Here is a 24,466-nt window from a genome sequence, read left to right on the forward strand (position 1 = left end):
AGCTGGATAGATTGACAAATTTGAAATGGAGGGCCATTTCAGATGAAAAGAACACCAGCACAGTTGTACCAAATAAAAACGAGTCAACGACATTTTTAAGTTAGGTAGCCAAATAACCAAATCAGAGTTTGGTACGGTGGTACCATGAGAAGAACGTCAACTGTCAATGGTAGTGATTGCTAACCGTAGTCCCTTTTCAGCTGTTTCTCTTTGAACTGAGTTCAAAGGCAAACTCCCATGCTCTGTTATAGGTGTACACACATTGAACACAAACATCACACAAGGGAAGGTCAAAAACATGAATTTCTCTGACTCCCCAAACCCAGTGCCCTAGGCGAATTATATAACTATTGATATAAGGGCATGTACGTGATAGGCCTGTCTGGCTTATATGATTATGATGGTCATAATGCTTCTCGACAGTGTCATAAAGTGTATTTTGTTAGTCCAATTGAAGTGAAACAGGATGGTCATAATGACAGTGTCATAAAGTGTATTTCTTGTAATATTGTGGAGAAAAAAAACATTACAACAACAAAGGATTTAAGAAACAAACTTTCAAACGAAAGGAAAATTCTTGGAATTTGTCTGCATCATTTCCAATCCCCCATATATATATTTTTGTAAATATATTTGTTTTTATATATTTGCCTTTATTATTTTCCCCTAACCCTACTACCCCTCCCCTAATTGGAGTAAACTAGCGGACAACAACACTTAGGTTTCTACTTCCAGCTTATATATACACTATATACATTTTAAGGACAAAGTATATTTTACATTAGTTATCTTATTTTTTGTCCGACACTTCAGCTCAACTCAACCCTTCCCATCGATCTCTGACCACCATGCAGTTTTGATTTCTATTTGCCATATATTTTCAACTGTGCTGTGATGTTCCATAAAAGTCATGAACTTTTCTATTCTCATAGTTTCTACAGATTGTAAATTAAAGATTAACAATATTTGTAACGCTTGTCGTGGTTGGAAGAAGAGGAGGACCAATGCGCAGCGTGGTAAGTGTCCATATTGTTTTAATACGAAAATAATGAACACTGAACAAAAACAAGAAAACGACAAACGAACACTAGTGTACAGTGAAACAAAAACACAGAACAGAAAATAATCACTCACAAAACACAATGAAAAACAGGCTACCTAAATATGGCTCCCAATCAGAGACAACGACTGACACCTGCCTCTGATTGAGAACCATACTAGGCCCAACACATAGAAATCTAACAGAACAAAACAGAAAAACAACATAGAATGCCACCCCAACTCACGCCCTGACCAAACTAAAATAAAGACATAACAAAGGAACTAAGGTCAGAACGTGACAATATTGCTAAGAGTATTATTACATTGTTGATTGATTGACTATGCAGCAAAATTTGCAGAGCTGTGATGGTTGTATCCCCCATGTTTATATACCATTCTACTGGTTTGTATGATAATTTAAATCGAAAAACTCTACATTTTGAATCCAGCATTGTTTTGTGTATCAGGTACTCTATCAGTTCATAAGCCATGGATTCGGTACATCGAAAATCTCTTCCCAACTATTTTGCAACCTGTCAATTTTTTGGTCCTTAAATTAACTCGTACACTTTTTTATTTATCACAATTTTCTTTATTAACCAACGTTGGTCTTTAATGCAGGGCCGACAGACAAGTTCCTTACTTTCTCCCCCTTCCACGTGCCTCTTCCATTTTTGCTGTAATGCTGCAATTAGTTGGTTGTAATTTTGAGTAGAGCAGACATTTCCATATATTTTTGTTAGCTGCATGTGTGACATAACTCCACAAGTCCTGTTTATGATATCATTTCTAAAGATAAAATTTCAAAAAATGACAAAATATAGTTTTTTTTATCAATTAGTATATTTGAGTTTAACCATAATATTTGTTATGTGTGGATTAAACTGAAATTGCAACCAACTTCCTATGGCTTGTTTTAAAAATATCGATATTTTGGAGATTAACTTTCAATTATTTGAAAATTAAATAGAGGTTGTAATCTGAATAAAGGGTAAAAGGCCATTCTTGAACATGGGGTGAGACATCCTTACTAATCTGCTAGAGAACCAGTTTGGATTTAAGTATAACTTTTGTATGACTGAAGCCTTTTTTTTTTTAAATGAATGAATTCCAAATAAAATGGAATCTTTTTTGAACAAATCATTTTAAAAAACAAGTTGCTAGTGTAATGAATACTCAAGGAGAAAAAGGTGTAGATTCACGCGCAGAGCACCGGCAGGTGTTTATTTCGCCTTCGCAGAAGGCAGGAATCGTGGTCACAGGCAAGCAAGGGTCATACACAGGTAGGCAAACAGGCAGGTGTATCAAAACTAGGACTGAAGGCTATAACTGATTCTCACAAACGAGCTAGAAAAAGGCTTAGTAGAGTCAAAACGAACAATACCTCACAAAGGCACAAACAGAATGAACTGAACTAAATAAGGAGCTGATTAGACCAGGTGAGTAACTAACACAGGTGAAATCAATTAACAAAAATGAAAGACAGGGCTATGTTCAAGAACACAATGAAACAGAACACAAGGTTGACTAAGAAAATAAATACAGAACCTTACAGCTAGGTGTAATTGGTAGTAATTGGCAAACCCTAAAAACCGCTGCACCTCCTTTACCGTGGTCGGAGTCGGCCAATTACGCAAGGCTGTAATGCGGTCACACTCCATCACTACCCCAGAGGTGGAAACACGATAACCCAGGAAGGAAACGGCTTGTTTGGAGAACACACATTTCTTAGCCTTGACGTACAGGTCATGCTCCAGCAGTCGCCCAAGTACCCTACGCACCAAAGACACGTGCGCGGCACGTGTGGCAGAATAGATCAGTATATCATCGATATACACCACCACACCCTGCCCGTGCAGGTCTCTGAGAATCTCGTCTACGAAAGATTGGAAAACGGCTGGAGCATTCTTCAACCCATACGGCATGACGAGGTACTCATAATGGCCAGATGTGGTACTAAACGCGGTCTTCCACTCATCTCCCTCCCGGATACGCACCAAATTATACGCACTCCTAAGGTCCAGTTTTGTGAAAAAACGCACTCCGTGAAATGATTCCACCGCCGTGGCGATGAGAGGTAGCGGGTAACTAAACCCCACTGTGATGGAATTTAGACCTCTATAATCAATGCACGGACGCAGACCTCCCTCCTTTTTCTTCACTTAAAAGAAGCTTGAGGAGACGGGTGACGTGGAGGGCCGAATGTACCCCTGTCCCAGAGATTCAGTGACATATGTCTCCATAGCCACTGTCTCCTCCTGGGACAACGGGTACACAAGACTCCTGGGAAGTGCAGCGTTTACCAGGAGGTTTATCGCGCAATCCCCTCGTCGATGAGGTGGTAATTGGGTCGCCCTCTTCTTACAGAGGGCGATAGCCAAATCGGCATATTCAGAGGGATGTGCACAGTGGAAATCTGGTCTGGACTCTCCACCGTCGTCGCACCGATGGAAACTCCTATGCACATACCTGAACACTCCTCTGACCACCCTCAGAGAGCCCCCTGTCTCCATGAAATCTCAGGATTGTGAGTTGCCAGCCAGGGAATCCCCAGCACCACTGGAAACGCAGGTGAAACAATAAGGAAGAGACTAATCCGCTCCTTATGATCCCCCTGCATTACCATGTCCAGTGGAACCGTGGCCTCCCTGACCAGCGCTGACCCTAATGGTCGGCTATCTAAGGAGTGCACGGGGAAGGGTTGGTCTAGTGACACCAGGGGAATCCCTAACCTTAACGCGAGCCCACGATCCATAAAATTCCCAGCTGCACCTGAATCGACTAACGCCTTATGCTGTAGAGGGAGAAAACTCAGAGAAAGAAATTAGTAGTAACATATGACCAACAGGGAGCTCTGGGTTAGTCTGGTGCTGACTCACCTGGGGTGAACGAGGAGTGCTCTGCCTACCATCCCAGACGAGCTCCTCCAGCACCGATCGGCAGTGTGTCCTCTCCGACTACACCTGGTGCAGGAGGAGCCTCCTCCTCCGGTCCCCCTCGATGCGGCCCCCCCTAACTCCATGGGGATTGGAGCGAGAGGGCCTGCAGGTGGAACCAACAGGGCCCGTTCTGGACGCCCGCGGGCAGCCAGCAGGTTGTCTAGTCGGATGGACATGTCAATGAGTTCGTCGAGGGAGAGGGTGGCATCCCGACAAGCTAGCTCCCTGCGGACGTCCTCCCGGAGGCTACAGCGATAGTGATCCATCAGGGCCCTGTCGTTCCTCCCCACCCCAGCGGCCAAGGTCCGGAACTCCAGCGCAAAGTCCTGCGCGCTCCTCGTCTCGTGTCGCAGGTGAAACAGCCGTTCACCCGCCGCTCGGCCTTCAGGTGGGTGGTCGAACACGGCCCGGAACCGACGGGTGAACTCGGGGTAGTGATCCCTCGCCGAGTCTGGGCCTTCCACACTGCGTTGGCCCACTCCAGGGCTCGACCCGTCAGACAGGAGACGAGGACGCTCACGCTCTCCTCCCCCGAGGGAGTCGGACGAACGGTAGCCAGGTACAGCTCCAGCTGTAGTAAGAACCCCTGGCACCCAGCCGCCGTTCCATTGTACTCCCTGGGGAGCGCCAGACCCAGAGCACGGGATCCGGACGCCGTAGGAGGGGTAGGTGGTGCTGGCAGAAGAGGAGCTGGGGGTGAGGAAGGGAGGCCACTCCTCTGCCATCGGTCCATCCTCTCCATCATTTGGTCCATTGCCGTATGATGGAGGACTCGCTTCTCCATGGATGGGAGGGGAGGTGCCGCTGCTCCTGCTGACTCCATTTAATGGTGCGGGATTCTGTCACAATCGCCTGGAGTGGTGGGTGCAGAGTCAAATGCAGAGAGCAGAGGATACTGGAGGAAACCGACTTTATTAGGATTCCCAAAACGAACGCCCAAAACAACGGGCGAAAAATCCTCAGAAAATAGTCCAACCCAACACAGGGCGCAAACCGACAGGAACACAACACGCACAACCTGACTAACAGGAAAATAATCCCGCACAAAAATAGGCGGGCCTAACAGGCTTAAATAGACATGAATCAAGAAACAAAATAAGAGACAGGTGCAACCAATAAGACAAAACAAACAGAAAAGGAAAAGGTTATCGGTGGCGGCTAGTAGACCGGTAACGACGACCGCCGAGCGCCGCCCGAACAGGCAGGGGAGCCACCTTCGGTGGGAGTCGTGACAGAGAGAATGATTTATTTCAGCTTTTATTTCTTTCATCACATTCCCAGTTGGTCAGAAGTTTACAAACACCAAATTAGTATTTGGTAACATTGCCTTTAAATTGTTAACTTGGGTCAAACGTTTTGGGTATCCTTCCACAAGCTTCCCACAATAAGTTGGGTGAATTCTGGCCCATTCCTCCTGATAGAGCTGGTGTAGCTGAGTCAGGTTTGTAGGCCTCCTTGCTCGCACACGCTTTTTCAGTTCTGCCCACAAATTTATATAGGATTGAGGTCAGGGCTATGTGATGGCCACTCCAATACCTTGACTTGGTTGTCCTTAAGCCATTTTTCTACAACTTTGGAGGTATGCTTGGGGTCATTGTCCATTTGGAAGACCCATTTGCGACCAAGCTTTAACTTCCTGACTGATGTCTTGAGATGTTGCTTCAATATATCCACATAATTTTCCCGTACTCATGATGCCATCTATTTTGTGAAGTGCACCAGTCCCTCCTGCATCAAAGCACCCCCACAACATGATGCTGCCATCTCCGTGCTTCACGGTTGGTATGGTGTTCTACGGCTTGCAAGCCTCCCCATTTTTCCTCCAAACATAACGATGGTCATTATGGCCAAACAGTTCTATTTTTGTTTCATCAGACCAGAGGACATTTCTCCAAAAAGTACGATCTTTGTCCCCATGTGCAGTTGCAAACTGTATTCTGGCTTTTTATGGTGGTTTTGGAGCAGTGGCTTCTTCCTTGCTGAGCGGCCTTTCAGGTTATGTCGATATAGGACTTGTTTTACTGTAGATATAGATACTGTTGTACCGATTTCGTCCCATTATCTTTGTTCTGGGATTGATTTGGACTTTTCGCACCAAAGTAGGTTAATTTCTAGGAGACAGAAGGCGTCTCCTTCCTGAGCGGTATGACGGCTGCGTGGTCCCATGGTGTTTATACTTGCATACTATTGTTTGTACAGATGAACGTGGTACCTTCATGCGTTCGGAAATTGCTACCAAGGATGAACCAGACTTGTGGAGGTCTACAATTTTTTTTCTGCGGTCTTGGCTGATTTCTTTTGATTTTCCCATGATGTCAAGTAAAGAGGCCCTGTGTTTGAAGGTAGGCCTTGAAATACATCCACAGGTACACCTACAATTGACTCAAATGTTGTCAATTAGCCTATCAGAAGCTTCTAAAGCATTGACATAGTTTTCTGGAATTTTCCAAGCTGTTTAAAGGCACAGTCAACTTAGTGTATGTAAACTTCTGACCCACTGGAATGGTGATACAGTGAATTATAAGTGAAGTAATCTATCTGTATACAATTGTTGGGAAAATGACTTGTGTCATGCACAAAGTAGATGTCCTAACCGACTTTGTTAACAAGAAATTTGTGGAGTGGTTGAAAAACAAGTTTTAACCTTTTACGGGGGCAGCCCGACACCGGTACACTTATGACAACATCCAGCTCAAAGTGCAGGGCGCGAAATTCAAAATCTATTTTTTTTTAATATTTAACTTTCACACATTAACAAGTCCAAGACACCAGATGAAAGGTGCACATCTTGTGAATCAAGCCAACATGTCCGATTTTTTAAATGTTTTACAGGGAAGACAAAAGACACAACTTTTCTAACTCCATCAGTTTCTTACTCCATCAGGTGCTATCACAAATTCGACCAAATAAAGATATAAATAGCCACTAACCAAGAAACAAATTCATCAGATGACAGTCTGATAACATATTTATTGTATAGCATATGTTTTGTTCGAAAAATTTGCATATTTCATGTATAAACCATAGTTTACATTTCAGCTACAATCCGAAATTGCACCGAAAGCAGCCATAATATTTACAGACACCAACGTCAAATAGCTAATTACTCATCATAAAACATTTCTGAAAAATACATAGTCTGCAGCAATTGAAAGACAGGCATCTTGTGATTCCAAACAATATTTCCGATTTATTAAATGTTTTACAGCGAAAACAAAATGTATCGCTATATTAGCGTAGCTACAATAGACAGACACAATTGGGCGCCCACGGCCAGTTCACATGCACGACAGATATATGAAATAACATCATAAAATGGGTCTTACTTTTGCTGATCTTTCATCAGAATGTTGAAGAAGGTGTCCTCTGTCCAGATGAGTCGTTGTTTCGATTCAGAATGGCAAATTTCCCTCTTCAATTAGCATTGGCACTAGCCGAGTGGCATAAATTTCTCCAACGTAAACACAGTCAGAGGACGGAACACGGCAAAACTCCCGAATAAAGTTTCAATAATCTGATTAAACTATATTGAAAAAACATACATTACGATGATATGGTCACATGTATCAAAAAAATTTCGAGCCGGAGAAGTTAGCCGTTCGATACGAAGGCAAAACAGAAGTCAATCCCACTTCCTTCAGAGTACCGGAAGTGGACGGTCACGTCAAAGAAATAGGTTTTTTTCCACCACAGACCAAGAGGAGCACAAAAATTTCTTCTCTGACATCCTCTTTACACCAATAGGAAGGCGTATAGAGTGTCAGCAGACTCCTAAGTGTCAAGACCATGTATAGGCATCAAGTTGAAAAGAGCATCGATTTCTGACATTTCACTTCCTGGTCAGGAAAAGTGCTGCAGAAGGACTTCTGTTTCACTCAGAGAAATAATTCCAACTCTTTTAGAAACTAGAAAGTGTTTTCTATCCAAAAAGAATAATAATATTCATATTGTACGAGCAAGATTTGAGTAGGAGGCCGTTTGAAATGGGCACGATTTCACTGGCTACTCAACACTGCCTTGCAGCCATAAGAAGTTAATGACTCCAACCTAAGTGTATGTAAACTTCCAACTTCAACTGTATATGACCACTCTGGCATGTTTGCCAAGGTAACCCCATTACCACCAGATTACATTTTTATTTTTTTATTTAACTAGGCAAGTCAGTTAAGAACAAATTCTTATTTACAATGACGGCCTAACCCGGACGACACTGGGCCAGTTATGCACCGCCCTATGGGACTCCCAATCACAGCCAGATGTGATGCAGCCTGGATTCAAACCAGGTACTGAAGTGAGGCCGCTTGCACTGAGATGCAGTGTCTTAGACCACTGCGCCACTCGGAAGCCAAATGCCGATAGGCACAGTGTCTGTATTGGCTGGGTATGACAATGAAAGATGAAAGGTGCACATTGCTTCTATGGTATTATGTAAACAATTGTTTATTCTACATGGACCTGTTACTACATTTGAAAGTTATCAAAACACTTAGTTTAGAATATCTTCATAAATTCAGCAGTTGCGTTCTTCTCACATTACTCTATAGGCTACTGACCTACTCAACGCTTTTTGGATTGTCTGTTGTGATTGAGTGGGGGGAAACAGCTGAAGGCAAGGTACTGACAGTGTCTTGGTGGTGGCAAGGACTTCTGTCATGGCCACCAGCATTTTTTGAGGAGCAAGCCAAAAAATGAAGGCCAAATCAGCGGGTTTAACAATTCAAAGATGTTGTGAAGCTTGTGTTCAATTGCCCCTCACTGTTGCAGACAACAAGCTTCCATTCCCCTTGTCACATGGGGATTTATGGATGATTTAAGATGAAATTGTCAACCTTGTTACGGTCAACCCAGTTCCTTTATTTGGCATTCATAGTCATTTTTTTATTTAACCTCTTTAAAAGGGACTTTTGTTAAGTTGAACATGTGCTCTTTGTGACAATGTTAAAATTAAGGGGGGGGGGGGGGGGGGGGGGGATTGTGAGTTACACGACCTGAAAGGTACTAATTTGGTGGAACGTCCCATGCAGTGTTTTTACTCCTGTCTGTCTGGTTGTTGTTGGTTTAATTAAGTATTGGAATTGTTGTTGTACATTTTGGCCAGGGACACTGATTCTCCCTGGTCCTGAGCCAGACATCAGCTCTCCAACAACTAGACCAAGGATAAGTCCCAAATGGCACCATATTCCTATATAGTGCACTATTTTTTTTACCAGAGCCTTGTGGGCCCTGGTCAAAAGCAGTGCACTAAATAGAGATTAGAATGCAATTTGGGACCTAGATTTTCCCTCTGTCTTGGCAAGAGGGCTAATTAATACGCAAGAGCAGTTTTGTCTGAAAATGGATTGTGTTCTGTTACACTAGTTTTAGTTTTTTTTCATCTTCAGCTAGATCATTATGTTCCTACTGTACCACTCACTTGGACCCAGATCTGTACATAGCCCTATAACTCCTACGACCATTGGCCATATACACACGCAGCACAAACCGATCTGGGACCAGGCTAGCGAGTTGGCTATACACCACAAACAGATCTGGGACCAGGCTAGCGAGTTGGCTATGCAGCACAAACCGATCTTGGACCAGGCTAGCGAGTTGGCTATGCAGCACAAACAGATCTGGGACCAGGCTAGCAAGTTGGCTATACAGCACAAACAGATCTGGGACCAGGCTTAGTTGGCTATACACCACAAACAGATCTGGGACCAGGCTAGTGGTGCAGTAGGAGCATATGTGATCTACCTGCAGTTCTGGAACTGTGTAATTGTTACACAACAGTAGAGACGCTGGTACTGTGCAGAATACTGTCTCACCCTGTTACAACATGTCCAACATGCCTTTGTTCCATGTCTGCTCTTGACCAGACCTTCTGCTTGGGTATGTAGGGCTCCCGAGTGGCGCAGTGGTCTAAGGCTATGCATCTGATGGCAAGAGGTGTCACTACAGTCCCTGGTTTAAATCCAGGCTGTATCACTTCCATCTGTGATTAGGAGTCCCATAGGGTGGTGCACAATTGGCCCAGTGTCACCGGGGGTAGGCCATCATTGAAAATAAGAATGTTCTTAACTGACTTGCCTCGTTTAAGTAAATGTGCAAAATGCCAATCTCTGCCTGTAGTCAACAGAGAGTTAGTTTTCATACAGTGTGCTGCTCTGTAGGGCAATGAGTGAACACATGTACTCATAATAAGCTCTTTAGCACCATCTAGTGGAGCAAAGCCTTCTTGTCTTCATTGTATGTCTGATGACAGACAGCACCAGAATGTAGGATATCCTTGAAGCTCTTCCTTAGTCTAAAATAGTGAATCACATGAACATGACATTCATTCACCATAGAATCACAGTAATGTAACAAACATACGGTACACTCAATAAAGCTGTCACCAGCTCATCAATGAATAGGGTATCAGTTGACAATAAATCCTTATATAATCAGGTGTATTATTTCAGAGGCAGCTGTTGCTCTTGGATTCAGTTTCTGAAAAATGCCCTAGGGACTGTTCTATCTAAGAACTCCACAGTATCAGGCAGGTTTGTGTCCCACATGGAACCCTCTTCCCTATATTGTGCACTACCTTTGACCAAAGCCCTATGGGCCCTGGTCAAAAGTAGTACACTACATAGGGAATAGGGTGCCATTTTAGGATGCAAGCAGGGAGAGTGAATCCAAAGGCAAATGCAACCAACCAATCATTACCTGTATGACAGCATTTGAGACACGCACACACACACCCTGAACAGTACTCTCCAGCTTTGGTCTGATTCATTTGATGCTCCTGACAGATCTGTACAGTGTTAGCCTCTGGTGATGGGAGGGGAGGGAACCAATGCAATGTTCTTTAGGAAGTCAGGGCAGGGAAGGAGAGTCGTCTATCACAGGGCACAAAGTTCATGTCTGTGAAAGTTGTGACCTCTATGTAGTCAGATGGTAAGCCACTGTAAAAAAATATTGGCTGGGGAAAGACAGAGTAGATAGTTTGATGCACTTTGCACTTTGACAGAGGCACTATGACTATGAAAACACGTATCGGGAGAAATGGTTTTCAAGGTTTATGTGTTTGAGGTTAATGTTTTTGCTTACTTTTTGATCTCTCCTAGTTCTCAACTAGCCCTAGCATTCCCTTCTATTCCAAAAGTCAAAATGGAGAGTTTTAAGAATGCGCTGTAGCCTAAGTCCTAACTTCAGCAAGTCTTGGAGGACAGTCAGAAGTTGAAAAAACTGCTTCTTTATTGTTTTCATTGAGTTTGGCTTCTTGCCATCTTATGAACATGTTGGAAGGGGTAGTAGTTCGTAGATTTTTGTAAATTCATTGTAAATAAGAATTTGTTCTTAACTGACTTGACTGGTTAAATAAAAAAAGGTTTTACCCCCTAAACCTCTTTGAATAACTTTGTAAAACAGTCCTACATGCCAAATAATCAAATGCTTTTGGGAAGTCAATAAAGCAAGCATACAATTATGTCTTATTTTGGTGGACATGTTTATCTGTCACGATTTAAATATGATCGTCCGTGCGACGTTTTGGTTCAAATCCAATTTGGCTTTTACTGAAGACATTGTGCTTATTAAGGAAGTTTAGAACTCTTACATTTTATAATATTACAAAACACTTTCCCCAGGTTACTGTATACACAAATGCCTCTAATTGTAACATGCTGACTAAACCGGGCGCACACATGTTGCTTTTTGTCCACCCACACCAGATGCGATCAGGACACGCAGGTTGAAATATCAAAACTAACTCTGAACCAAACCGAGTTGGCAACCAACTTTAAGGTGCCTTACCACCACCAACTGGACTGGAGTGTGGACCTCAGTTCATCTTTCAATCACCTACGTGGGTATATGCTCCTAAAAACCAATGAGGAGATGGGGGAGGTGGGACTTGCGATGCGTCACAAATAGAACCAAGTTTTATTTTAGCGCATTGTTACGCAGACGAGCAGTATGGATGCAATGATTGAATATGTATGTGTACGTTTATTTTGCGACGCGGGCTGTGTGGTCAGCATGTTAGGGTCAAATTTTTCTCCGTTCTTAAAGATTTGGGTTATGAGTCCTTGGTTCCAGATGTCAGGGAAATAACCTACAAGTGAATTTGAGCATATCATTTAGGATGCAATCCGCTTTGCGTGCTTTTTTAAATTGGAGGGCCTGAAGTTTCTTATAGAGCTCTTGCTCAGATTTTGATTGTCCTTTTCTAGCCTTTTCCAATCCATTCAACCTCTCATGAATTTGCCATTTGTCCTGCGTTTGCATCAATTTAAACAGTGTGGTAGAGTTTTTAAAATGAGTTGTACATATGTCACCATTTTGTATTGCTAACTAAGACGTTTGGTGCAGTATTTCTAAATGGAAAAAAATTGCATGAAAACGAGTCGTCTCTCGTTGAATGACAACAAAGACGACTGAAGAATCCCTGCTGTTGACCAATCACAGACGAATAGCCGTAGACTTCGGCTACCTACTTCGGCTTGTCTCAGGAAAAATGTTTGTGTGGAACAAAAACCAAAATGTTGTCTTGATGTGTGCACAAACTGTTCTGAACTGTTTCGGCTGGGAAGCATGCGGACGCCTTTACGCCATGTCTCCTGCAGAACGTTGACATCAACATCTTTCAGATTATTTTTTTAATTTAGGTTGATGAGTTCAGGCCCTGAATCCTCCACTTGTTAAATGATAGCGATTTCATGTTACAAAAATACAGTAACTACTAAATTGTTGAGTGAGATAAACAATGGATAACAGCAAACATTTGTTCTCTTTTATTTATTTGTATTAATTGAACAAGTACATTTTGTGTGCAGTTTAGTGCAGATGTACTGGAGGAGCTGTTTAATCTCACTTACTGCTACGGAGTTCTCCTGTTCCTCTGTGATTGTTGAGTGGTGAGCAACGTGCACATTCTGGAGTAGGGCACACCCTCTTGTGATGCCAGCATTGACTTTCTGGATGGTACGGGGATGAAAGTCTTTCCTGGGCAGTAGAGGGGAGATGGTGATGCAGGAGTTTGTCAAATGCATGTTTAAAAAGGTGATATAAAAAGTCTAATTATCCCAGGTAACACTTTGTCCTCCAACAAGCCAGTGTTTAGCTCGTGTTTCCCTCCAGCCATTAGAATGTTGCATTTACACCGTTATGTGTTGCTATTTCATTCTCACTGTTCTGTGTTCCCATTCGTTCTGTCGGCGAATCTGTTTCCTTTGCAAAGTGAATAATGACTTTACTGGAAGACATGAGTCCCATAATAATGTATTCCAATATGCCTAAGCAGGGCAGCCGTCATCTGTACACACACACACAGCATTCATTCATTTGACTATGGAGACGTTGATAAATTGAATTAAAAATGAGAGCTGAACATAATGTGTGTTGGCCTCTCGGTGCTGTAAAGCATCCTGTTCTACAGCAGGTGACAGCCTGGTAGTCTACAGTCATCATGGGCCTGCTGCCTCCAAATGTAAGATTCCCTCCATCCCAGCCATTCATCGCTTATCTGTGTATTAATGTGATAACACATCAGGGTGATATCTTCATTTCACAATCCAGACCTCAAATAGGAAGCACGTCAGCTCAGCAACCACAGAGGTTTTTCAATTTCAACACGGAGTCAAACAGATCGAGAGAGAAATATGTGTCTGTTGTAGCACCAGCGTGTGGTCAAGCTGAATGTGCATGCCTATGTTGAGTCTTGACGGGGTTTAAAAGATGTGAACCATATTTGTGTACAATACAAATATCCGTGTCTGATTTATATGCCAGACCACACCCACGTTAATGTTTATTGGTCAGTTGACATTGAAGATGACATTTCAAAATGGTTAAGGTTAGGTAAGGGATTTGTGTAACGGTAGTCCTCTTCCTCTTCATCCGAAGAGGAGGAGCATGGATTGAACCAAAACGCAGCTTCTGAAGTTGACATATTTATTTACAGAAAAGACGAAAACACGAACTTCACTATAACCTAACAAAACAACAAAACGGAGTAGACAAACCTGGACATGCGAACTTACATAAAACGCAGAACTCACGAACAGGAAAATGACTACACAAAAGACCGAACGTACAAACAAACCGAGAACAGTCCCGTGTGGCGTAACATACAAACACTGACACAGGAGACAACCACCCACAAACAAACAGTGTGAAAACACCTACCTTAATATGACTCTCAATCAGAGGAAATGAAAAACACCTGCCTCTAATTGAGAGCCATATCAGGTACCCATTAACCAACATAGAAACAGAAAACATAGACTGCCCACCCAAACTCACATCCTGACCAACTAACACATACAAAAACTAACAGAAAACAGGTCAGGAACGTGACAATTTGGTTATGTATAAGGAAGCTCAAGCTGAAAATAGGATTTTATTACCGGCATAAGGCTTGTTTTTCTTTTGAGGCCAGGAAGGAGCTGGTATGATGTACATTACTGTCGGTTTTAGATTTTAGTGATGTTATATATATGCAGGCCTCAGCCACTACCCTGAGAGCACTTGATTCAGTGTATCATGCAGCCCTCAGGTTCATTACAAATCAGAAACGTCTAACACATCATTGTGATCTCTACAGCGCTGTTGGCTGGTCGTCATTGACCTTGCGTAGGCTTAAACACTGGTATACACTGATTTATAAGGCCATATTGGGTAAAAATGCCATTTTATCTCTGTTCTTTTTTAGTCAGGTCAGTAAATAAATATCAATTACGGTCCCATTCTGATTTGCTTCTAACAGTACCAAAAATTAGAACAGGTCATGGTAGAAATAGTTTGTTACTTAGCTCCGTGGTCCTGGAATTCCCTCCTGAACATTTTAAAATGTGATGATCTAGTTTCGTTGGTGGAGTTTAAACACTTGATCGATGTATACTCACAGAAGAGTGTAATTGTTTTTAGGCCAGCTGTTTTTAGTCAAGACGTTTGTGTTTTCAATGTAATATGTAATTGTTGTACTGTATGTGTGTTTATAGTTTTGTTTTTAATGTCGTGTTAGTCTATGTAAGTTGTTTTGTCTGAAACGTTGTTCCCCCTGCTGCTATTGGACCAGGTCTCTCTTGGAAAAGAGATATTATCTCAATGAGAAAAAACCTGTATAAATAAAGTTAAAATAAAAAAATAAGTAAGGGTTATGGGTTAGGGTAGATACATCCCAAGGAATCCAGATAGCACTAACCATAAACATCAGAGCTATGGATGCCAGGACTGGCCATCTATTATATTCAAATTATAGTGTTAACTGTGTTTTGAGGCTATACAGTGTTTGTTTTCAGTTAAACAGGCCTATGTTTTGTTCTGAAAGGGGAAGAACAGTTCAACGAAGCTCAACGAGCATTAATAACTTGTTTTCTTAAATAATCAATGGATGAAAGTCTACACACCCTTGAACAGTTTTCACATTTGAGACTCTCCTTTACTGTCCAGCCACACCAGCTTAGGCTCAGGATGCCAGTCTTCAGATTTACATTTTGAGTATTTGGTGGTGGAAGGTGGAGACAGTCCATCAGAGAGGCTGAGGGTGGAGAGACAAAAAATAAGACATGTCTTTTAGAGCACATCACTTGACATGGGGTTCAAGTGAGAAATGGGTTCAGCTGGAAACAAACACTGATCATTCAACCTATAGAATGTTGTTTTACATTATACACTGCTCAAAAAAATAAAGGGAACACTAAAATAACACATCCTAGATCTGAATGAATGAAATATTCTTATTAAATACTTTTTCTTTACATAGTTGAATGTGCTGACAACAAAATCACACAAAAATGATCAATGTAAATCAAATTTATCAACCCATTGAGTTCTGGATTTGGAGTCACACTCAAAATTAAAGTGGAAAACCACACTACAGGCTGATCCAACTTTGATGTAATGTCCTTAAAACAAGTCAAAATGAGGCTCAGTAGTGTGTGTGGCATCCACGTGCCTGTATGACCTCCCTACAATGCCTGGGCATGCTCCTGATGAGGTGGCGGATGGTCTCCTGAGGGATCTCCTCCCAGACCTGGACTAAAGCATCCGCCAACTCCTGGACAGTCTGTGGTGCAACGTGGCGTTGGTGGATGGAGCGAGACATGATGTCCCAGATGTGCTCAATTGGATTCAGGTCTGGGGAACGGGCGGGCCAGTCCATAGCATCAATGCCTTCCTCTTGCAGGAACTGCTGACACACTCCAGCCACATGAGGTCTAGCATTGTCTTGCATTAGGAGGAATCCAGGGCCAACCGCACCAGCATATGGTCTCACAAGGGGTCTGAGGATCTCATCTCGGTACCTAATGGTAGTCAGGCTACCTCTGGCGAGCACATGGAGGGCTGTGCAGCCCCCCAAAGAAATGCCACCCCACACCATGACTGACCCACCGCCAAACCGGTCATGCTGGAGGATGTTGCATGCAGCAGAACGTTCTCCACGGCGTCTCCAGACTCTGTCACGTCTGTCACATGTGCTCAGTGTGAACCTGCTTTCATCTGTGAAGAGCACAGGGCGCCAGTGACGAATTTGCCAATCTTGGTGTTCTCTGGCAAATGCCAAACGTCCTGCACGGTGTTGGGCTGTAAGCACAACCCCCACCTGTGGACGTTGGGCCCTCATACCACCCTCATGGAGTCTGTTTCTGACCGTTTGAGCAGACACATGCACATTTGTGGCCTGCTGGAGGTCCTTTTGCAGGGCTCTGGCAGTGCTCCACCTGCTCCTCCTTGCACAAAGGCGGAGGTAGCGGTCCTGCTGCTGGGTTGTTGCCCTCCTACGGCCTCCTCCACGTCTCCTGATGTACTGGCCTGTCTCCTGGTAGCGCCTCCATGCTCTGGACACTACGCTGACAGACACAGCAAACCTTCTTGCCACAGCTCGCATTGATGTGCCATCCTGGATGAGCTGCACTACCTGAGCCACTTGTGTGGGTTGTAGACTCCGTCTCATGCTACCACTAGAGTGAAAGCACCGCCAGCATTCAAAAGTGACCAAAACATCAGCCAGGAAGCATAGGAACTGAGAAGTGGTCTGTGGTCACCACCTGCAGAACCACTCCTTTATTGGGGGTGTCTTGCTAATTGCCTATAATTTCCACCTGTTGTCTATTCCATTTGCACAACAGCATGTGAAATGTATTGTCAATCAGTGTTGCTTCCTAAGTGGACAGTTTGATTTCACAGAAGTGTGATTGACTTGGAGTTACAAACTTCTTATGGCTGCAAGCCCGACGTCGGTACACTTATGACAACAGCCAGCTCAAGTGCAGGGCGCAAAATTCAAAAGATATTTTTTTTAAATATTTAACTTTCACACATTAACAAGTCCAATACAGCAAATGAAAGGTACACATCTTGTGAATTCAGCCAACATGTCCGATTTTTAAAATGTTTTACAGCGAAAACAGCACGTATATTTATGTTAGCTCACCACCAAATACAAAAAAGGACAGACATTTTTCACAGCACAGGTAGCATGCACAAAGCCAACCTAACTAACCAAGAACCAACCAAACTAACTAAGAAACAACTTCATCAGATGACAGTCTTATAACATGTTATACAATAAATCTATGTTTTGTTCGAAAAATGTGCATATTTCAGGTATAAATCATAGTTTACATTGCAGCTACAATCAGAAATTGCACCGAAAGCAGCCAGAATAATTACAGACACCAACGTCAAATACATAATTACTCATCATAAAACATTTCTGAAAAATACATAGTGTACAGCAAATGAAAGACAGGCATCTTGTGATTCCAGCCAATATTTCCGATTTATTAAGTGTTTTACAGCAAAAACACAATATAGCGTTATATTAGCTTACCACAATAGCCAGAAACACAAGCCATTTCCCAGCAGCAAAAGTTAGCGATCGTAACAAACCAGTAAAAGATATATAATTTTTGACTAACCTTGATATTCTTCATCAGATGACAGTCCTATAACATCAGGTTATACATACACTTATGTTTTGTTCGAAAATGTGCATATTTAGAGCTGAAATCAATGGTTATACATTGTGCTAACTTAGCTACTTTTTCCACAACGTCCAGATATTTTTCTGACACTTTTTCTGACACACATATTCTGACCAAATAGCTATTCATAAACATAACTAAAAAATACATGTTGTATAGGAAATGATAGATCCATTAGTTCTTAATGAAATCGCAGTGTTAGAATTCTAAAAAATAACTTCATTACGACATCCAGCTTCGGTATAGCTAGAGTACCCAAAAGTTGGGCGCCGACGACTACTTCACATGTACGACAGATATATGAAATAGCATCATAAAATGTTTCTTACTTTTGCTGATCTTTCATCAGAATGTTGGACAAGGGGTCCTTTGTCAAGAACAATCGTTGTTTGGATTTAGAACGGCCACTTTCCCTCTTGAATTAGCAAGCACACTAGCCAAGTGGCACGAAGCTCTCCATCGTCAACAAAGTCAGAGAACGGAACACGGCAAAACTCCCGAAAAAATTTCAATAATCTGATTAAACTATATTGAAAAAACATACTTTACGATGATATGGTCACATGTATCAAATAAAATCAAAGCCGGAGATAGTAGTCGCCTATAACGACAGCTTTTCAAAAGGCAAATCCATGTCCCTCTTCGCGCCGTCCTGAAAACAGGAAATGGAGGACACGTCATTCCATGAGCTGTAATTCGACTCCAGATCAAGTTACACAGTCCATTTCTTCTCTCACTCCTTGTCGACATCTAGTGGAAGACGTATGAAGTGCATCTAAACTAATAAATAACATGGACTTTAATAGGCAGCCCCTGGAACAGAGCCTCAATTTCAGACTTTCCACTTCCTGTCAGGAAGTTTGCTGCAGAATGAGTTCTGTTTCACTCACAGATATAATTCAAACGGTTTTAGAAACTAGAGAGTGTTTTCTATCCAATAGTAATAATAATATGCATATTGTACGAGCAAGAATTGAGTACGAGGCCGTTTGAAATGGGCACCTTTTATCTGGCTACTCAATACTGCCCCTGCAGCCATAAAAAGTTAAGTGTTCCCTTTATTTTTTTGAGCAGTGTACTTACTACCAGTGGATAGTAAAACATGTATTGTAAACCAGAATGGATGGACTGTAATTGTTGTTCAACAATTAATACGTTATTATGAGTGATAACTGTTGTCACCCACATGTTTCTGGCTGTGAACAGTGAGTATTTGGCGCATGTTGTTGGAAGGTGGAGACAGTCTGGGAGGTTAAGGGTCTGCAGGCAGGAAGATTAACAAGAAGACGTATTGTCGAGCACATCGCTTTACATGGGGTTCAAGTCAGGAATGGGATCAGCTGAAAACGAGTCATTCAACCTACAGAATATTTAACATTATACTTATTTTTTTTTTTTATAGATTTGCTTTTCAATTAAAGTAGTCTATACACCCTTGAAGTTTTCCCATTTGAGATCGACTCGGACTCAAATGTGAGTCAATGCCGAGTCCCCCGAGTCTCAAATGGAGTATGCCCAAACCCACCGTGTTGACTCTCTAGCCTGCCTCAGTGGCCAGATTGACTCCCTCTGAATTCTGTGTTTTTAAAATGGATTATTGCGTTCTCTGCTTTTATTTAGGCTGCTAGCCTGCCTCAGTAGCCATGTTATGGTTACTACCAGTAAACAATTTGGAACTAGCTAGTAAGCTAACTGACAAATTTAAATTCGGCTAGTTTTATACTGCTAGAATTTACTGTCGTAAGAAGGTTCAGGTCCATTCTAGTATTCTAATTCCTAATCCTAGATGCCTACGGTCCAGCGTTGTGTATTTCACTATTTTTCTTTTTATAGTAAACTACTTTTGACCAGAGCCCAAACAGCACCCTTTTCCATACGTAGTGCACTACTTTTGACCAGAGTCTTTTGACCAGACCAGAGTGATATATGGACATGTGGGCCCTGGTCAAAAGTAGTGCACTAAATAGGGAATAGGGTGCCATTTGGGACGCCGCCACTGAGATCCCCATGTACTGTAGCTATTTGACTCCATTCCCATACAGCCTGTATGGGTCATCAACAGTTCAGGAGTGCAGATACTTGAAGCCATAAAGCAGGGTGATGAGAGACTTCATCCATATCTGTGTTTGTCTCTATGTCTTTCTCTCTCTTGCAGATGGAATGCGTGGTGGCGGCAGAGAGCATGCAGAGGTACAGGAGGCTGCAGTTTGAGAGAAGTGAGTGGACAGGCAACATCCTCGGTTTCTTCCTAGGTTCCTGCCTTTCTAGGGAGTTTTTCCTGGCCACCGTGCTTCTACATCTGCATAGGTTGCTCTTTGGGGTTTTAGGCTGGCTTTCTGTATAAACACTTTGTGACATTTGCTGATGTAAAAAGGGCTTTATAAATACATTTGATTGCTTGATTGACAAGCTGTGGGAGTGGTGAGAGGAGTCACTGGTTATTCATCAATGTGACTCCCTCCTTCCTTCACTGTAGACCTATCTTAACCTGTGAAACATTATAGAAGACTCTCAGAGAGAAGAGACTGAGAGTGGACACTGGACAGGTCACAGCCGTGATTGCTGACCCAGTGACCCTTGAACCTTAACCCTTACCGTACAAAGGCTGTAGAAGTAGAGAGAATGGAGACACTTGACTGTTTATTCAGCTTTCCCCTTCCACTTTTTAGGCCTGCCTTAACCTCTCTTAAAAGGTATAAGGCTCTCAGAGAGAAGAAGAGACAGTGATGGGCTGGCAGGGTTTTCTCTCCATCTTAACTAATCAAATTCAGTTTGACTGGAGTTGTGTTGGATTTAATTGGCGACATCCTCAGAAAAACAATCCCAAGACATCTGGCTCATGAATAATGGTGGATGAGCACTTTCTAATTTCAGTGGAGCGACACACACACACCCACAGCAGTTGTTATGTATCCTGTACCGGATGAGTGAGGCTTTTATTTTGACTCCTGTCCACAGAAGAGTTACAAGATGATTAGCATAATCGTGATCAAAGAGATCAAACCAGGACAAAGAATCATACTGTCTCTCAGAATAGCTTTTATTAAGATGCCAAAGATTGTGAATTGAAAAAGTATTTCAAAGCTGTGCTAGTAGTCTTGTTCTACTTGTATTGGGTGTTACGTTCCCCCATTGAGGTATGAGGTCCCAGCCATAGATATAGAATGACTAGTATGTTCTGAGATGAGTGGGCCGGCGGCCATATTGAGTGTACCAGTAATTCTATTTCTATGATGCCAGGCAACTCTGTCCCTGTGTGATGGGAGAACAAGTAAGGAAAATGGACAGAAGTTGGAGGGATTACCTGAACCTATCCAATAAGAAATCCTCATTTTAGTTTTCCATTGCAAAACGTTTTGCTACGTAATGAATACAGTCCTGTCCCTGTGTGTGTTCCACAGAGTTGCTGTTGGACCCAATGCCGGACCTGGTGCCCGTCCTCGTCGTGCCAGGCAATGGGCCAGCTGAAGGAGGTGGAGATGGAGTTGCCACAGCTGGTCCAGTTTTCTGTGTGCAGGCTAGAGTTCTGCTCGGCCTGCCGGAACAGCTGGTATAAAGAACATGCCTGCCAGGACAACCCCTCTGACCCGGAGAGACCAGGTAGGATATTACTTCAACACACCTGTACACTATACATACCTATACACTAACACTGTACACTATCACACCAATACCAGGGGTTTGAACCGGTTCAGGGAACAGATCAGAAAACCCGAAAGTGATCTCTTCTGTTCTGGAATAGAACCTTTATTTTCAAATCTTGAGAACCCGGTTAATGATATTATTTTTCATGACAAAAATATTCCTAATGTCTAGAATATAATTCTGTTATTCTGTGAAGTGTAAAGCTAGTAATAATGCATTCCAATGCATGTCATGAGGTTCAGCGCTTCAAACCAAGCCCCCTCTATGTCCACCCCTCTCTCTCTCGCTCCCTCCCCACCCGAGAAATTTAGGTCGCTTCTGCGCGAATTGGTGAAGTAAATGAATGAGCTAAATGTAAAAACATTGATTTCACAGGTAACATTTTTTTATGACAAGGAACTATATATAGAGTATATATGAACCGTGTATTTTTTGGGGGGGTTGGTTGAACCGTTTCAGAACTTTCTGGCTGGAACGCCGGAACAGAACGAACGAAATAGGGGTTCTGCTTGGAACGGAACAATTTTGGTTCCAACCCCTGACCAATACACTATTACACCTTCCTACCTGGGGCGACCAGGTAGGCTTTTACAGGTAGGCTACAACACAACACTGGATAGCACAACACTCCTTCTGTCGTCTACTGATTTCATCAACACTCAGGAGGACTACACGGGGTAGGTTCAGTAGGAAGAAAACGTTTCGAAACTGAGTGAAGGTTCTATGTGAATGTGCTCAATAACACAGCCCAAAAAAGACTCAATGACGCAGTGATTTTTAGCTGTTCTTCTTATTGCTCTTGTTGTTCTTGACAGTGCAGTATACAGTGCAGTATGTACTGGTCTATGTACGTCCCACCTTGACGTTCATTGTCTCTTGTCTTTCAGTTCCTTCGACAAGAGCGCCCGTCAAGCTCTGTCCCAAATGTAAGGTGTACATCGAGAGGGACAAGGGATGTGCTCGGATGATGTGCAAGAGCTGTAAGTGTACCTTCTGTTGGTACTGCCTGGGGTCTCTTGAAGTGAGTTAACCAACCAACACTGAACAGACACACACACACACCCTTCTGCTGGTACTTCCTGAGCCTGCAATAGAAAACACTAATACTAACACTCTAGTGATCTATTGAATTGTTTGGGACCTGCACAAAGTGACCAGGCAACAGAGTTTATAAAGCACATGCCACATATGATGCAATGTATATATTTTTTTTAAAGAATCTGATTTTATATAAACTTACTTACATACAGTACATGTATATATCTTGGCCAATGTCAATTTTTCCAGTGGATCTGCCCACACATTTAACCATGACTTAACACATTTAACCATGACTTAACACATTTAACCATGACTTAACACATTTAATCCAGGATTTAACCCGGGTAGTGATTCCTTCTCTCTCTCCAGGATCACCTCCTCCTGATCCACTATGACGAAGGGCCGTGCAAAAACAAACTGGGCCTCTCCAGAGCTTCAGTTATCTGGCACCGGGACACAGGTACTGTATTGTAAAAATGACACATTTGTTAGCTCAGCGGGTTAACACAGGCTTTTGGTATGCTGGAGTCCCAGGTTAGAACCCAGTCAGTCACACGGGCTAGCTGTGGCAGCAGTATCTACTATATGTCCTATAGTACAGTTACAGATACTTTGAAAATGTGGACATGTATGTCATTGAAAAGAAAAAGGGAAAATTATTACCACAAATGGGTACTAAGTGACATTAAAAAAATCCATCCAAAAAATCCAGGTTTAAAGTTATGTCTGTCACGAAAGGAGGTCTAGGAGAAAGTCTCAGTCAAAATATGGATGAACATTTAAAAAATAGTATTAAGTGTGTGAATATATCTGACCCCACTAGTTCCTCTGTAGGTCTTACCTAGGTTTAACGCCACTATAGGGATGCCCTAACTGCTTCATCAATATTTTAAAGGGGTTGTTGAAAGCTCTGCTCCCATTAGACTCAACACAATGATGTTGTTTATTGTCATGGCCACTAAGTGATGTATGCATATATCTGTGACGTCAAAGAGGAAAAAGCAAAAGGATGATTCAGTGTCATAAACCCTGTGGACGCCAGCCCTGTCTCACTGTACATTTTATGTTTGGGGAACTACTCCCCCCTTGTGGATAGTCAGTGTACTACTGCTCAGGCAAATGAGAGATTGAATACATGTTGTGTTGGTGCACCACTGTACTGTACATCCCTTCTCTCTGATATCTCTGTGATGTTTGGGTTAATACTAGCACATTATGAATCCCATCTTACAACTAGTGATCTAAAAAGGTCTTAGATACATTTGCTTGCTCATTGGGGTTGAAGAGGGTATATTGGGGTTGAAGAGGGTATATAGTAAAAGCACACTTCCACATCTCTCTCCGGGTGGTGGGGATATTCGCTGGCTTCGTGCTGCTCCTGCTGTTGGCGTCTCCCTTCCTCCTCCTCATCCTTCATTCTGTGCTGCAAGTGTAAATGCAGTAAAGGGGATGACGACCCTCTGTCAACCTAACCAACCCCACCCTGGGCACAGTCATGCCAGCTTACCTGACAGACAGGGGCACCAGGCCTGTTGGTGAATGGTTAGTCATCCACACCGTATGGGTTTTTTGTCCCTCCCACCTGCCCAGAGGACTCTTAGGGATTGGTCGCTGGGGCAGAGCAGCGCAGGTGGATGAGGAATACAGCCAGCATGTTTGGTTGAGAGGGCACTCACTCTGTGGTTCTGTTGTGATGTTCCATGTGTTACGAAGGGCTGAGCCTGCAGAGGAGAGAACCGAACACAGCACCAGTCAATGTTGGTTGTTACTTCAGAGGGCTTGGAAGATATTCTCAATATGGGATCATGTATGTGTGTCGGGTTCAAGGTTAAGGTTTTTGTTTTG

General features: G+C 42.7%; 1 protein-coding gene across 1 annotated transcript; it reads left to right on the forward strand.

Annotated features, from left to right (window-relative positions):
• Positions 1–8,075: 8,075 nt before the first annotated feature.
• Positions 8,076–24,093, forward strand: rnf144ab (ring finger protein 144ab). The gene is given in 8 exon segments (XM_038962567.1): positions 8,076–8,087; positions 20,091–20,151; positions 21,337–21,353; positions 21,355–21,559; positions 22,468–22,601; positions 22,991–23,081; positions 23,944–24,028; positions 24,030–24,093. Coding segments are annotated over 8 exon segments (669 nt in total).
• The last annotated feature ends 373 nt before the right edge of the window (positions 24,094–24,466 follow it).

This window comes from Salvelinus namaycush, chromosome 24 (assembly GCF_016432855.1).
Source record: "Salvelinus namaycush isolate Seneca chromosome 24, SaNama_1.0, whole genome shotgun sequence".
Taxonomy (NCBI): Eukaryota; Metazoa; Chordata; class Actinopteri; order Salmoniformes; family Salmonidae; genus Salvelinus; species Salvelinus namaycush.